The sequence below is a fragment of the Plecotus auritus genome, assembly GCF_963455305.1.
Source record: "Plecotus auritus genome assembly, chromosome: X".
NCBI classification, from domain to species: Eukaryota; Metazoa; Chordata; class Mammalia; order Chiroptera; family Vespertilionidae; genus Plecotus; species Plecotus auritus.
In genome coordinates this window covers 128,913,957-128,927,203 of record NC_137784.1, presented here as the reverse complement: position 1 = coordinate 128,927,203, position 13,247 = coordinate 128,913,957, and the positions used below count along the sequence as shown (strand labels likewise).

Here is a 13,247-nt window from a genome sequence, read left to right as displayed (position 1 = left end):
AATATACAAGCTATCACAGAAGGGTGCTTTCCTGGGTTTTTAATGGTTATATCTTTTTTATTCAGGCACAAAATGAAAATTCTTAGCCAATTTTCAGTATGTTTTAGTGCTTGCAAGCTAAGCATTTTTAACTAGGTGGACAAGACAAGTTGTCCCCAGCCAGAAATGCCTTCCTCAATAAAGAGAAAAACCACACACCTTATATAAATACTAGTGGCCCAAAATTCGTGCACATTAAAAGGGGATTAATTAGAGGAAATAATTTAATATTGCTATTTGCCCTTTCTCTATAATAGAACTGTCAGAGATGAAAGAAAATTAGTAAAATGTATATGAAAACCTTTCTCCTGTCAGAGTCTGGGGCACACCACAGGACCCAGAGTCAAGTCCCCGTCCACCCACATGCGCCTCAAAATCGCTTGAGACCTATACCCAGCCGCCCCCCCCCCCCGCCCCCCACCTCATTGGGATAGATCCAGTCCTGGCTAGTCCCACCCTTTTCAAGCCCCACCGGGCAGGGAACGTAGCCTCAGGTCTCCTGGCCTGGTGCCAGGACAGGGGGCGTGGCCTGAGGTCCCCCAGCCCAGACTGGGGTGGGGGGGGGCGTGCCTTGACATCCCCCGTCAAGCCCTGCCAGGTGTGGGACATGGCCTGAGATCCCCTGTCAAGCCCCACCAGGCGGGGGGTGGGGGTGGGGGCGCAGACTCAGGTCCCCCGGCCTGGCACCGGGAGGGGGGAACAGCCTCAGGTCCCCTGTCAAGCCCCATTGGCAGGGGGGTGCAGCCTCAGGTTCCTCCTGGGTGTGGGGCACAGCCTGAGTTCCCCTGACCCAGCACTGGAGGTGTACCTTGAGGTCCCCTGTCAAGCCCCGCCAGACAAGGGGGCACAGCCTCAGGTCCCCTGGCTCAGTGCTGGGGTGGGGGTGTGGCCTGAAGTCCCCTGTCAAGTCCCACCTGGTGGGGGGCATGGCCTGAGGTCCCCTGTCAAGACCTGCCAGGTGGGGGGCGCGGCCTGAGGTCCCCTGGCCTGGCAGTGGGGCGGGGGGAGCAGCCTGAGGTCCCCTAGCCCAGCACCAGGACAGGAAGCACACCTTGAGGTTCCCTGTCAAGCCCCGCAGGGAGGGGGGGCGTGGTCTGAGATCCCCTGTCAACCACCACGGGGGTGGGGGAGGGCGTAGCCTCAGGTCCCTGCTGATTGCTTGTTAAGGCTCCTTATGGGAAGTTGGCCTCAGCTGTGGGTGCAGCCATCTTTGTGATGGAGTGATGGTTAATTAGCATATTCCCTCTTTATTAGATAGGAAGACTGGAAATAAATTACCATAATCCTTTAACACCACCTCTCACTAACCAAAAACAAGTATAATAAGCAAATTTAATATTCAGTATGCCTTTGAAATATCACAGTTCTGGGTCAGAAGAAAAAATAATTCAACCACAAAATAAGGAAAAAAAATGTTTGATTAACACAGGATAACATGAAATTAGCATAGTATATACTTTATTTTAATGTTATACCTTCTTGGAGTTACTTTTTAAAAAATATATTTTTATTGATTTAAGAGAGGAAGGGACAGGGAGAGAGAGATAGAAACATCAATGATGAGAGAGAATCATTGCTCGGCTGCCTCCTGCACACCCCCTACTGGGGATCAAGCCCATAACTGGGGCATGTGCCCTTGACCAGAATCGAACCTGGAACCCTTTAGTTGGCAGACTTACACTATCCACTGAGCCAAACCAGCTAGGGCTACTTTGTGTTTAGAACTGATTCTTGTACCATAACATCACTAAAATACAATAAAAATGTATGTAATCTTGGTGAGTAAAGGGTCCTTATAAACATAATACCAAAAGCAGAAAATATAAAGGAAAAGCTTGGTAGATGTGATTACATAAAAACTTTAAACCTGTGACTTTCAAAATAAGAACAAAATATTATAAATATCTTTAGACAAAATCCTGTAAATATAATTAAAAGGTTGACAATAAACTAGGTGAAAAGGTGAAGGGGAATAAGATGTACAAACTTCCAGTTATAAAATAAGCCAGCCACAGAGATGTAGTGTACAGTTCAGGGAATATAGTCAATAAAAAACAAAAACAAAATAATTAGGACAAAGACTTGTAATGTACACTATAAAGAGTTGGTTATCCTATCTAATAAAGAGGGAATATGCTAATTAACCATCACTCCATCACAAAGATGGCTGCACCCACAGCTGAGGCCAACTTCCCATAAGGAGCATTAACAAGCAATCAGCAGAGACCTGAGGCTACACCCTCTCCCGCCCCCGTGGGGCTTGACAGGGGACCTCAAGGTGCACTTCCCATCCTGGTGCTGGGCTAGGGGACCTCAGGCTGCTCCCCCTGCCCCAGTGCCAGGCCAGGGGACCTCAGGCTGCACCCCCCACCAGGTGGGGCTTGACAGGGACTTCAGGCCACGCTCCCCACCCCGGCACCAGGCCCACCAGGCCGGGGGACTTCAGGCCATGCCCCCCACTAGGTGGGGCTTGACAGGGGACTTCAGGCCACGCTCCCCACCCTGGCACCAGGCCGGGGACCTCAGGCTTCACCCCCTGCCCCAGCACCAAGCCAGGGACCTGAGGCTGCACCCCCCTGCCTGGCGGGGCTTGACAGGGGACCTCAAGGTGCACCCCCAGTGCTGGGTCAGGGGACCTCAGGCCATGCCCCCCACCCAGCGGGGCTTGACAGGGGATCTCAAGCCATGTCCCACACCTGGTGGGGCTTGACAGGGGACCTCAAGGCATGCCCTCCCACCCCAGTCTGGGCTGGGGACCTCAGGCCACACCCCCTGTCCTGGCGCCAGGCCAGGGGACCTGAGGTTACATTCCCTGCCCGGCGGGACTTGACAAGGGTGGGACTAGCCAGGTCTGGATCTATCCCAATGAGGCGGGGGGCAACAGGGTATGGGTCTCACGCGATTTTGAGGTGCATGTGGGTGGACGGGGACTTGACTCTGGGTCCTGTGGTGTGCCCCAGACTCTGACAGGAGGAAGGTTTTCATATACATTTTACTAATTTTCTTTCAATCTGACACTTCTATTATAGAGAAAGGGCAAATAGCAATATTAAAATATTTCCTCTAATTAATCCCCTTTTAATGTGCACAAATTTCGTGCACCAGGCCACTAGTAATATATAAAGAACACTTATAAATCAATAGAAAAAGTCCTCCAAACATTCCAAAGGCAATTAGGCACAGCAGATGAATAGTCACTTCACAAAAGAAATACAAATAAACAAAAGCACATTTTCTTCTTTTTTAAAAGACCAACCTCGTTAGTAATCAGGGATATACAAATTAAAAGACATCAGTTTTCTCTCTTCTGATTGCATCCCCTTACATGGCCATTGGGAGTGTAAATAACCTTTGCGGTGGATAATCAAGAAAATGTATCAAAAGCCTTAAAAGGCCATGAATAAAGCTTATTTTAAATTGATCCCTTACTTCCAATTTATATTCCAAAATCTCCCTCTAGTTACATAATTTTCTCCTCAATACTTTGAACCATTTTCTGTTAATATTGTATTTGTTTTAGTCATGCAACTATTTTATCATCATAATTAGAAAATAATGCCAATATTCAGGAGGGTTTTCCAATATCTCTTTCAGAAAACTTTCAGGGGAGAGGGACTGCCTATACCTCAAATGTAATATTCACAACACAGAGGTTCTCAAAAATGAAGTTACATGAAAGGATTTACAAACCAAACTCAAATAAAACATATAAGGTAGCCTGATTTTTCTAGAACAAGGAGGGATAATAAATAAAACCATATGTATTGAAGTATTTACATTATGTGAACGAATAATGCAATTAATAATTCAATAAATTCAAAATGACTGCCTAATATGAAAAGAGAAATGCAGAGAAAGAGATGGGATAAATCTGAAAACTCGACTTACCCTCTTAATAGACTCATTTTCCAAGGAGCGTGAATTATATGTAGAAGTTGGTGCAGAAGCCATACTGGAACTCTACCAAGAAAGACAACATTCAATATCAATGGAATTGTATGCAATTTCAGACATATGTACACCTGCTATTTAAATATTGTAATTGAGAACTAACAGTACTACACTTTACAGGCCCTATTTCCACTGTAGTCTCCAGTGGGAATGACACACACAAAGGACTAAGCAGAGCACCAGTCAAGGACAGAGCTCTGTGAAAGGTGCAGGGCACTATGGAGGAACAGGAAAGGGCAGCTAGCTATGTATGCATAGGAGAGCCCAGAGGAAGATAGCACACATATTCCTGGACTTTTTATTCATTGCATTCAAATAGTCATCTAAAAGAATTTAATGTTTAGCAACTGTGCAGCAGGCCTCAAATTTCCACATTTCTTAATTTTTAAAGATTATTTAGAGGCAGCGGAGCAATAAAAAGGGTAGACAATTGAACTCACAGTATTTTTCCCTTTAAGAATTCTATTTTTGTCCTAGCCGGGTTTCTCAATGGCCCCAAGAATTGAAGGGTTGTGGGTTCGATTCTGGTCAAGGGCATGTACCTTGGTTACAGGTTCGATCCCCAGCACCAGTTGGGGCAAGTGCGGGAGGCAACCAATTGATGTGTTTCTCTCACATCAATATTTTTCTCTCTGTCTCTCCCCATCCCTTCCACTCTCTTTAAAAATCAATGGGGAAAAATATCCTCAGGTGAGGATTAACAACAACAAAAAAAGAATTGTATTTTATTCAAATTAAGGCAATTTAAAGTGGCATGAATTTGATGGAAATCAAATTAGTAAGATTTGATTTAATCAGTATTTTCTAAGGAAAGCATTCACTTACTTAACTTAAATAATGCATATTCATCACAAGACAGACATAAATGAAAGAATCATGTCAGAACATATACAATGTTATAATGCAAGATTTACACTTGTGAAGATTATAACAGGAATCTAAGTAATGTTTCAGTTATTTTATTAATCAAAGTTAGTGACAGAGAAGTACACTGAAGTCACAGGGAGGTACACAGCATTCAATTCAACAAAGTGACTGTTGATATTTGTGGGATCTTTTCCCCAGGCTCATTAAATAAGTAACTACTTGCTAACAAAATGCAGCATGGAGAATATCAACACACCTTAGCATAAAAACTAGTGATCTGATAGCTTTTCAGTGTCAATTACTGTCATTAATTAAGGCCCAAGAGAGATGACAAGATGCAGAGAAGCGTAACCACGGGAATAAAGAGGCAGAGAAATGGTCAGGTGAGGACAATCTTATAAGATTAGGACTATCAGCCCTCCATCCTCAGAACTGAGCTCTCCAAGGCAAGGCTGGGGGTCCATCTGGGTCATGGCTGTATCCTGGCACACAGTTGACACTCATAACTATTTAGTGAATGAGTGATTATATGCAAAACACACAATACTGTGAAACATCATGATGGGGTAGATGGTATATTGGTTCACCAAATCCCTGAACATTAAAACTAGGGAACTACTGCTGAGGCATAAAAATGAACAATTAGGGCAAAGTACAATACTTCTTTATAAAAAGGGATACTAAACTTCAAAAATTTAAAACTCATACTAAGATGTGGCACAACATAAAATTAGAAATAACTTTTTAAAAAGATTAATGAGCCCTGACCGGTTTGGCTCAGTGGATAGAGCGTTGGCCTGGGGACTGAAGGGTCCCAGGTTCGATTCTGATCGAGGGCATGTACCTTGGTTGTGGGCACATCCCCAGTGGGAGGTGTGCAAGAGGCAGCTGATCGATGTTTCTCTCCCATCGATGTTTCTAACTCTCTATCCCTCTCCCTTCCTCTCTATAAAAAATCAATAAAATATATTTTTAAAAGTTTATGAAAAAAAATTAAAAAATTAAAAGATTAATGAATGATAACTCTAAAATGAATTAAATTCTGACAGAATATCCTTGAAAAGCTTCTCTAACCTTAAATTCAAATCCTAGCAAAATAACCCTTAATTCTGAGACAGGAGAATAGATGAGATGGACTAGATAGAGCAAGTAAGATGTTTTTGCTTTAAAATTATTCTATTGACTAAAAAAGATTATATATTTGGGGAATTTTCTTCAGTAACAGATACAAAATCACTTTTTAGTAATCAAATACTATAAAAAGTCAGTGTTTTCAAACAAAAGTTTAATTATTACTGTCAAGTCAACAGAAGAAATTGAAAATGTTGGGTTATATAGTCAATTCAGTCTTCACCTTCCTGTTTCTGTTTATAAACCATAAAAGATTAATCTTCCTATTTTCAATACTCATTTAAATTTTTCAATTTAAAATGAACTAAATATAACAGAGGAAAGTCCACATTTCCCCCTTATTTTTAACTACCTTATTGAGACATAACTCAAATATTATACAAGTCACCCTCTTCAAGTGTACAATTTAATGGCTTTTAGTATATCTACAGAGTTATGCAACTATAACTGCAATAAACCTTATAATATTGTCATCACCCCAAAAGAGAAATCCCGTACCAATATTAGTCACTCATCACTCCCCATTCTCTCAGCCCCGAAGCTATCACGAATTTGCTATCTCTACAGATTTGCCCATCCTGATCATTTTATATAAATGAATTAATATAATATGCAGTCTTTATATCTAAAGCGCTCATTTTAGAGTTACATTAACTGCTACTAAAAGTTAGATCAAGTACAAATCTGAAAAATCCGAGGGCCCAGGTAAGATGGGTCAATTTTGAGATGAGGTTCGCTGTAAAAGCTCATCAGTGAACCTCTTTTTGTTGAAGGTTCCAATTATTCCTGAAATACACAGAAGCTGGAACAATGTGATGCTGCAAAGCATAGATGTTGGAGCTGACTCCATTCAAATTCTGACTCTGCATCTCAGTATTTGACCTTGGGAAGGTTATTTAACTTCTCTCTGGCCTTAGGTCTTAGAACAGTGCCCGATATATTTGTTAAACAAATTATTATCACTTTTTCAATTATGAAAGGATAATTATTGAATGCTGACACCATAACCTATTCTACAAATTAGTCCTGACCCTATAAATACTAGGAAGAAAGTTAATGACTATCAGGATAATGCATTGCGGGTAGTGACCTAGCTATAAAGCTTCTCTTTAAAAAGTACATGAAAATAATGTCTCATTAGGACCAGGGGAAGCAGTACAGTGCTGTGGAAAATGTACTAGATGAACGAGCAAAGGCCCTAGGCTTTCTTGAACTTATCAAGCATGGAAAGTTCATCTATACTTTCATAATATCTACATTGGTCTAAACATAGTTCAATAATAATTAGAAACTATAGTGAAGTTTACAAAAGTCAGCTACCCTTTTGGTTATAGAGTATTTTGCCCAAAGCCTCTAAAGCTCAAGTTTTAATCCTTTTTGTTTAAAAAACATTGAATTGAGGCTACCGTGGCTTTAAAGTGAAAATTGAAACTTAATTCCCTATATATATGCTAATTACAAGATTCTAACCTAAGGTAGACTTCTATCATTTTTGATGCTGAAAAACAACTTTTGTTATGATTTAAGCCCAAACCCCCCTATTATGGAGATGAGCAGGAGAGCCTAGAGCAGTGGTTCTCAACCTTTCTAATGCTGCGACCCTTTAATACAGTTTCTCATGTTGTGGTGACCCCCAACCATAAAATTATTTTGTTGCTACTTCATAACTGTAATTTTGCTACTGTTATGAATCGTAATGTAAATATCTGTGTTTTCCGATGGTCTTAGCCGACCCACAGGTTGAGAACCGCTGCCGTAGAGCAAACAGTAGCAAAATTACAGTTATGAAGTAGCAACGAAAATAATTTTATGGTTGGGGGTCACCACAACATGAGAAACTGTATTAAAGGGTCGAAGCATTAGAAAAGTTGAGAACCACTGGCCTAGAGGGTGTGTGACAAGGCCCTGGCATAAGTTAGTGGCAGGGCCAGCTCTAGCCTAGGCTTCTTGACCAACACTGCAATGTCCTTTCCACCCAGAGAAAAGAGCTTCCAAATGGTCTCTATTTTTTAAAAGAAAACAACAACATGTTAGATGTGACTGGTCCCAAGTTCAGCAGAAAAGGAGTTTTATTATTTTTTTAAAAATATATTTTATTGATTTTTTACAGAGAGGAAGAGAGAGGGACAGAAAGCTAGAAACATCGATGAGAGAGAGACATCGATCAGCTGCCTCCTGCACGCCCCCCACCGGGGATGTGCCCGCAACCCAGGTACATGCCCCTGACCGGAATCGAACCCGGGACCCTTCAGTCCGCAGGCCGACGCTCTATCCACTGAGCCAAACCAGTTAGGGCAGAAAAGGAGTTTTAGACTAAGAATCATAGTTAAGAAAACAACTCATTTAAGCAAGAAACCTTTGGGGCTGCCAACCCCCTTCAAATAAAGGTGGCATTATTTAATAAATCAAAACTTTAAGTCACAACATGGCCTTAATTGTGTTTCTCCTTCAATTCAAGACAAATAACCTCAGTGGTCTCCCCCAGTTTCCCACCCTCCCCTCTTCCACCTCTCCCTCTGTCTTTGTCTTCTCTCTGGCCCTCTCCATCCCCTCTACCACTTACCAACTTTCAGATATCTGTTGTTACTCTCTACCTCCACCCATCAGAATACAAACCCCCACTAGAATACAAGCCCCCACCAGAATACAAGTCCCCACTACATAGGGATTCTGGTCTGTTTTATTTACCGCTCCATTTACAACACCTGTAACAGTGACTAGCTGGCACCCAGTAGGTACTTAATAGGCATTTGTTAAATGAATGCATGAACTGGGCAATAACTGCTGTTTGCCCACTGTTTCATTTAAGGCAGAAATTCATGCAAGCTTAAAAAAAAATGGTAGAACAAATCTTTGCCTAATCAAGGCACGATGGCTCTGGGCAGCAGAATGCCAGCATTAACTTAATGCCTCCTTGAGGCAATAGCACTAAAAAGAACTTGAACACTACCATCCTACATCCCAAGAAATAGACATATCAAATTAAGGCCCCCAAACCTCTTTCATCATGTCCTTCTTCCAGACTAAGAAACTCTTCTACTCTCCACTGAATATGAAAAACAGGACTCCACAAAACACCTGCAGCAGACATAAGTATAAACACTTTCAAACAAATGAGGGCCATTTTTACCCTCTTGTAAAAATCTAAAAGCAGTAGAACCAGAAAATAAGTTTGACCTCCACTTCACAGGGTCTTTGCAAGCAAAATCTAAACTCCAATGGGAGCTCTAGTTTCCATGGTCACCTGATTTGAGATCAATGGGCCTAAATTAGTGGTTTTACTGAACTTTCCATGTAACAACAGAGACAAAAGGCATGCAGGCCTTCTCTTTATTTTTTTAATCAGTGTGCTTTCTTACCCTGTATTCACATTTAAATGAAGTTTAAGAATGGTCTTTCTCTGGAGCTGCAGTGGCCAACTGGTGGTCCTCAGACCACTGGTGGTCCGTGTGGTCCGAAAGTTTGGTGACTGCTGGTTTAAGGAAACCTTTGGAGCAGTGGTCACCAACTGGTGGTCCGTGAGGCCCAAAAGGTTGGCGACTGCTGCTTTGGAGGGTCCCCTAAAAGCTAGAGAAACTCTACTCAGTCTGAAAACTAACTTCTAAAGCCTACCAGCAAGTGAGAAGTTATGCATAAGCAGCCTCTGAGTCCAGAAACCAGGTCTTCCTAAAGGAACTCTCTTTACTTGGAAGTCTGTTTTGAAAACAAATGCCAAATACATAGGGAAGCCCCAATGCTCCCTTTCTTATAAAACAAATTTCTGTAAATCCCATTTGCTAGCCTGAAAGGAAAATCATAGATATTATCAACCTAAACACAATTTAAAAAAATAATCGATATAATGTCTTAACTCCAGTATAAAGGAGAAATAAACGGATACCGAATTATAATGAAATAATTTATTTTACAATACATTACACTAAAAACAAAAACACCCTCCCCCATTTCCAATGTGGCCTCTAAGGGGAGTATCACCTCTCCCCTACGAGAACTAATAGCAGGGAGTTCTGTTCTGTGCCTGGAGTGCCAGGAAACACAGGATTTACTAAATCAACTTATTCTGACTTTTGCATTCAAGTTGCTCTGACTGTAGGACATCTATCTAGGAGGCAAGAAAATGAAAAAGATGCCTTGAGCTGTCTTCAACCAAACCACTCTCAGCACAAAAGAGAAATGTTCACATCCCAACCATTTTGAGACTAGTACACTATCAATTCAACTTCTACATTTGCCCAACCCACATGAAAACAAATGATGGTTTGCAAAACTAGAAATTTATTTCATTTCTATACATTTTCCTTTGAACAGGGGTTGGTAAACTTTTTCTGTAAAAGGGCACATAGTAAATATTTTAGGCTTTGTGAGCTATATAGACTCTATTGTAGCTACTGAATGCTGTTGTAGCATGAAAGTGGCCATAGGCGATGCGGAAATGACAGAATGTGGCTGTACTCCAGAGTAAGATTTTATTTACAAAAACAAGCTGTCACCCTCTGCCTTAAACTATTAAAATAAATTATTTTAAAGTGAACTTCCCTCAGCCAAAGCAAATAATAATTGTTATTAACCTCACCATTCACAGCATATACTTTGTAAAAATGCACTATGACCAGCTGCAAAACTGTGCCATGTAGTTGACAAAAGAAGGGGATTCTGTATTTAGAGCAGTTTGTGTTTCAAATATCAACTTTGTCACCTGATTAATAATAATAGTCATGTAACCCTGGATAAACCGCAGTTCCCTATCTGTGAAATGGACATGATACTACCTACTGCATGAAGCTGTGATGAGGAACATGTAAAATGCTGGCACAGCAGATGGCAAAACAGAGGCACAGGGTCCCTTCCTCTTACAGGAGATGTTTAGATAAACTCTAAGTCATTCCACAAACTGACACTAATATACTTGGCTGGATTCTTCATAAAATACATGATGTCTAACACTGCCTAACAATTCTTCATACACATTTCCCAAGATGATCCATATAATCTTGGCAAGGCTCTGAACAGCCTTAAAGCAGTTTATCCTCAAAGCATGCCTACTTCCATTAAAAAAAGTAAACACTCGAGTCCTAGCCCAGGAAAACTTTCCATGGGATCCCTAACATGGAGAACTTGCCTCATTACCTTCTCTTCTAACTCAGGAATCTAGAAATACACTAGGAGGCTTCTTAGAGTAAATCTAACTGTACTTATTCTAAAACAGTAACCCCCTGTCAAAGTAAACTGCTTATTATCCAAGTAGATAATCGCAAAACATATACATCAGAGCTTCTCAATTTGTCTTAGTGACATCAAACCTCAGGGCTAAAAGGGGTTTGTTTTGATTATTCTTATTTGGAAATTATGAAATATTAAATAGTTTATCATTTAGAAACTCACTCTGAATCATTTTTAATATTTATTATTCATTTTAAAGATCACAATACACTTACTTTTACTTATTTATACGTTGTAAAGACCACTGGCTAAAAACAACATAATTCAGACCCAGTGGAGAACGCATTTTGAATCATTTTTTTCCCATGGTTGATGATGGATTTGAGCTGATCCATTCACCCTATTACTTGGTCCCCTCAGAACAAATGGCATATCTTCAAGACAGCTGAATGGCTTTAGAGGCATAAGCTGTGGCCATGGAACAGAATAACTTTAGAATGCTTCATAAACTGAAATTGGTATGCTAAATAAACTATTAGAAAAGTCAACCACCATCAGGTTAACTTTTTAAAATAAAAAGGCTACCTAGTAATTATATTATATACATTTAAACAGGTCTTTAAATTCGCCAATGGATTTTGTAACCATCAGATACCTGCCAGTAAACAAAGTTTTAAAATAGAAACAAGATCAAGTTCCCCATCCACCTGCCAATTCCCAAATTTATGAACCCAGCTGATCTGCTCCATGACAAACCTGTATTTTGTTTAACTATTTCCCCGTTAGACACTATTCCCAAAAAGTACAATTTACATTTATAAGTAAAAAGTACCTTAAACAAAAGTTAACTGTAAATGGTGATGGTAAGAGTAAACATATGCCAACAGTCATAGCTGTAATAGTAATGAAGGTGCCATTTCAAAACATCTCCTTACTAAGGACCTTCTCAGACTAAGCATTACTGACAAAGATTCCTCCAACTGGAATTAGTGGTGGAGGGGGAAGAACAGAAAGGAACTAAAGAGTGGATGTGCAGTTTTTAGAAAAATAAAGAGAAGAGAAAAGGCTGGAGATGACAACCTGCCATTCGGACCAATTCCTCCAAGCACTTTCACTGGGGGGAGAATCAGGGTTTTGTTGGCATAGGGTCCTTATTTATCTGCTTCAAGACATAGGAAGATTTTACACACACACACACACACACACACACACACACCTCATTCTCTGTACATTGTACAAATTTCTAATATTTCATTTGTCATGCTATACTCTGTGTATCCATTGACGTTTTGGGTCTGTTATATCTGAGCTTCCTAAGGGCAAGGGCTGTTTCACGCTGTGGTACCAGCACAGAGTAGCTTGAGTACTCAGTCAATGAATAAATGAATACAGTATCACCCTCATAAACTTTCATGACTTTGGAGACATCAATCTTCAGCCATTAAAGGTACTCCAGCCTCCCTCTCTAGGGCTGAATTTTGTGTTTACAACTCCTTTGCATATCTGTATAACTTTTCCACATATGTAGTATATATCCCTAAGTATTATGTTGAGTTTGAACTTTTATATATAACTGGAATTGTTACACATTCTTCTGCCCCTTGCATTGTTGTGAGAGCCATAAATGTGAATGTGTGGAGTTGTGCTCCACTCGTTTTCACTGCTGCATAGTAGTCCATTGTTCCACACTTTGTTTGCCATGCTCTTCTCAGTGGTCATTTGAACTGGTTCCAGGTATTGCTGTTACAAACAAGTGCTGTTATGAACAATCTTGTAAATGTCTCCTACTTCCAGCACACTTTTAAAAACTGCAATGGGTTTTTGTGCTAGATTTTCCAATAGCTTTGTCTGCTCTTGGAGTAAGAGTGTGTGTGTATGTGTGTGTGTGTGTGTGTGTGTGCGCGCGCGCTTGCGCGCATTTTCATCCATTAGCCATCTTCTCAATATAACGAGATGGCTAATGGATGAAAATGTAGGCACATCAACCATTTGAGATGAAATGAAAAATAAAACCCAGGGCTGTCAACACTCTAATTCAAGCAGCAAGGGGGGAAAAGGCAAAAGAATGGATGGGCACTGTCTGAGTTTCCTGAAACTGC

The 13,247-nt window shown here is 40.8% G+C and overlaps 1 protein-coding gene across 4 annotated transcripts in view; it reads right to left on the bottom strand.

Annotated features, from left to right (window-relative positions):
* MTM1 (myotubularin 1) overlaps nucleotides 1-13,247 on the bottom strand; it is a 109,874-nt gene that overhangs the window by 81,712 nt on the left and 14,915 nt on the right. For all 4 annotated transcript variants that reach the window (XM_080652190.1, XM_080652192.1, XM_080652191.1 and 1 more), the window contains one exon: nucleotides 3,928-3,999. In XM_080652190.1, the coding sequence (XP_080508316.1) occupies nucleotides 3,928-3,990 (63 nt within the window). In that variant the 5' untranslated portion in view covers nucleotides 3,991-3,999. The remainder of the gene's footprint in view (nucleotides 1-3,927; nucleotides 4,000-13,247) is intronic.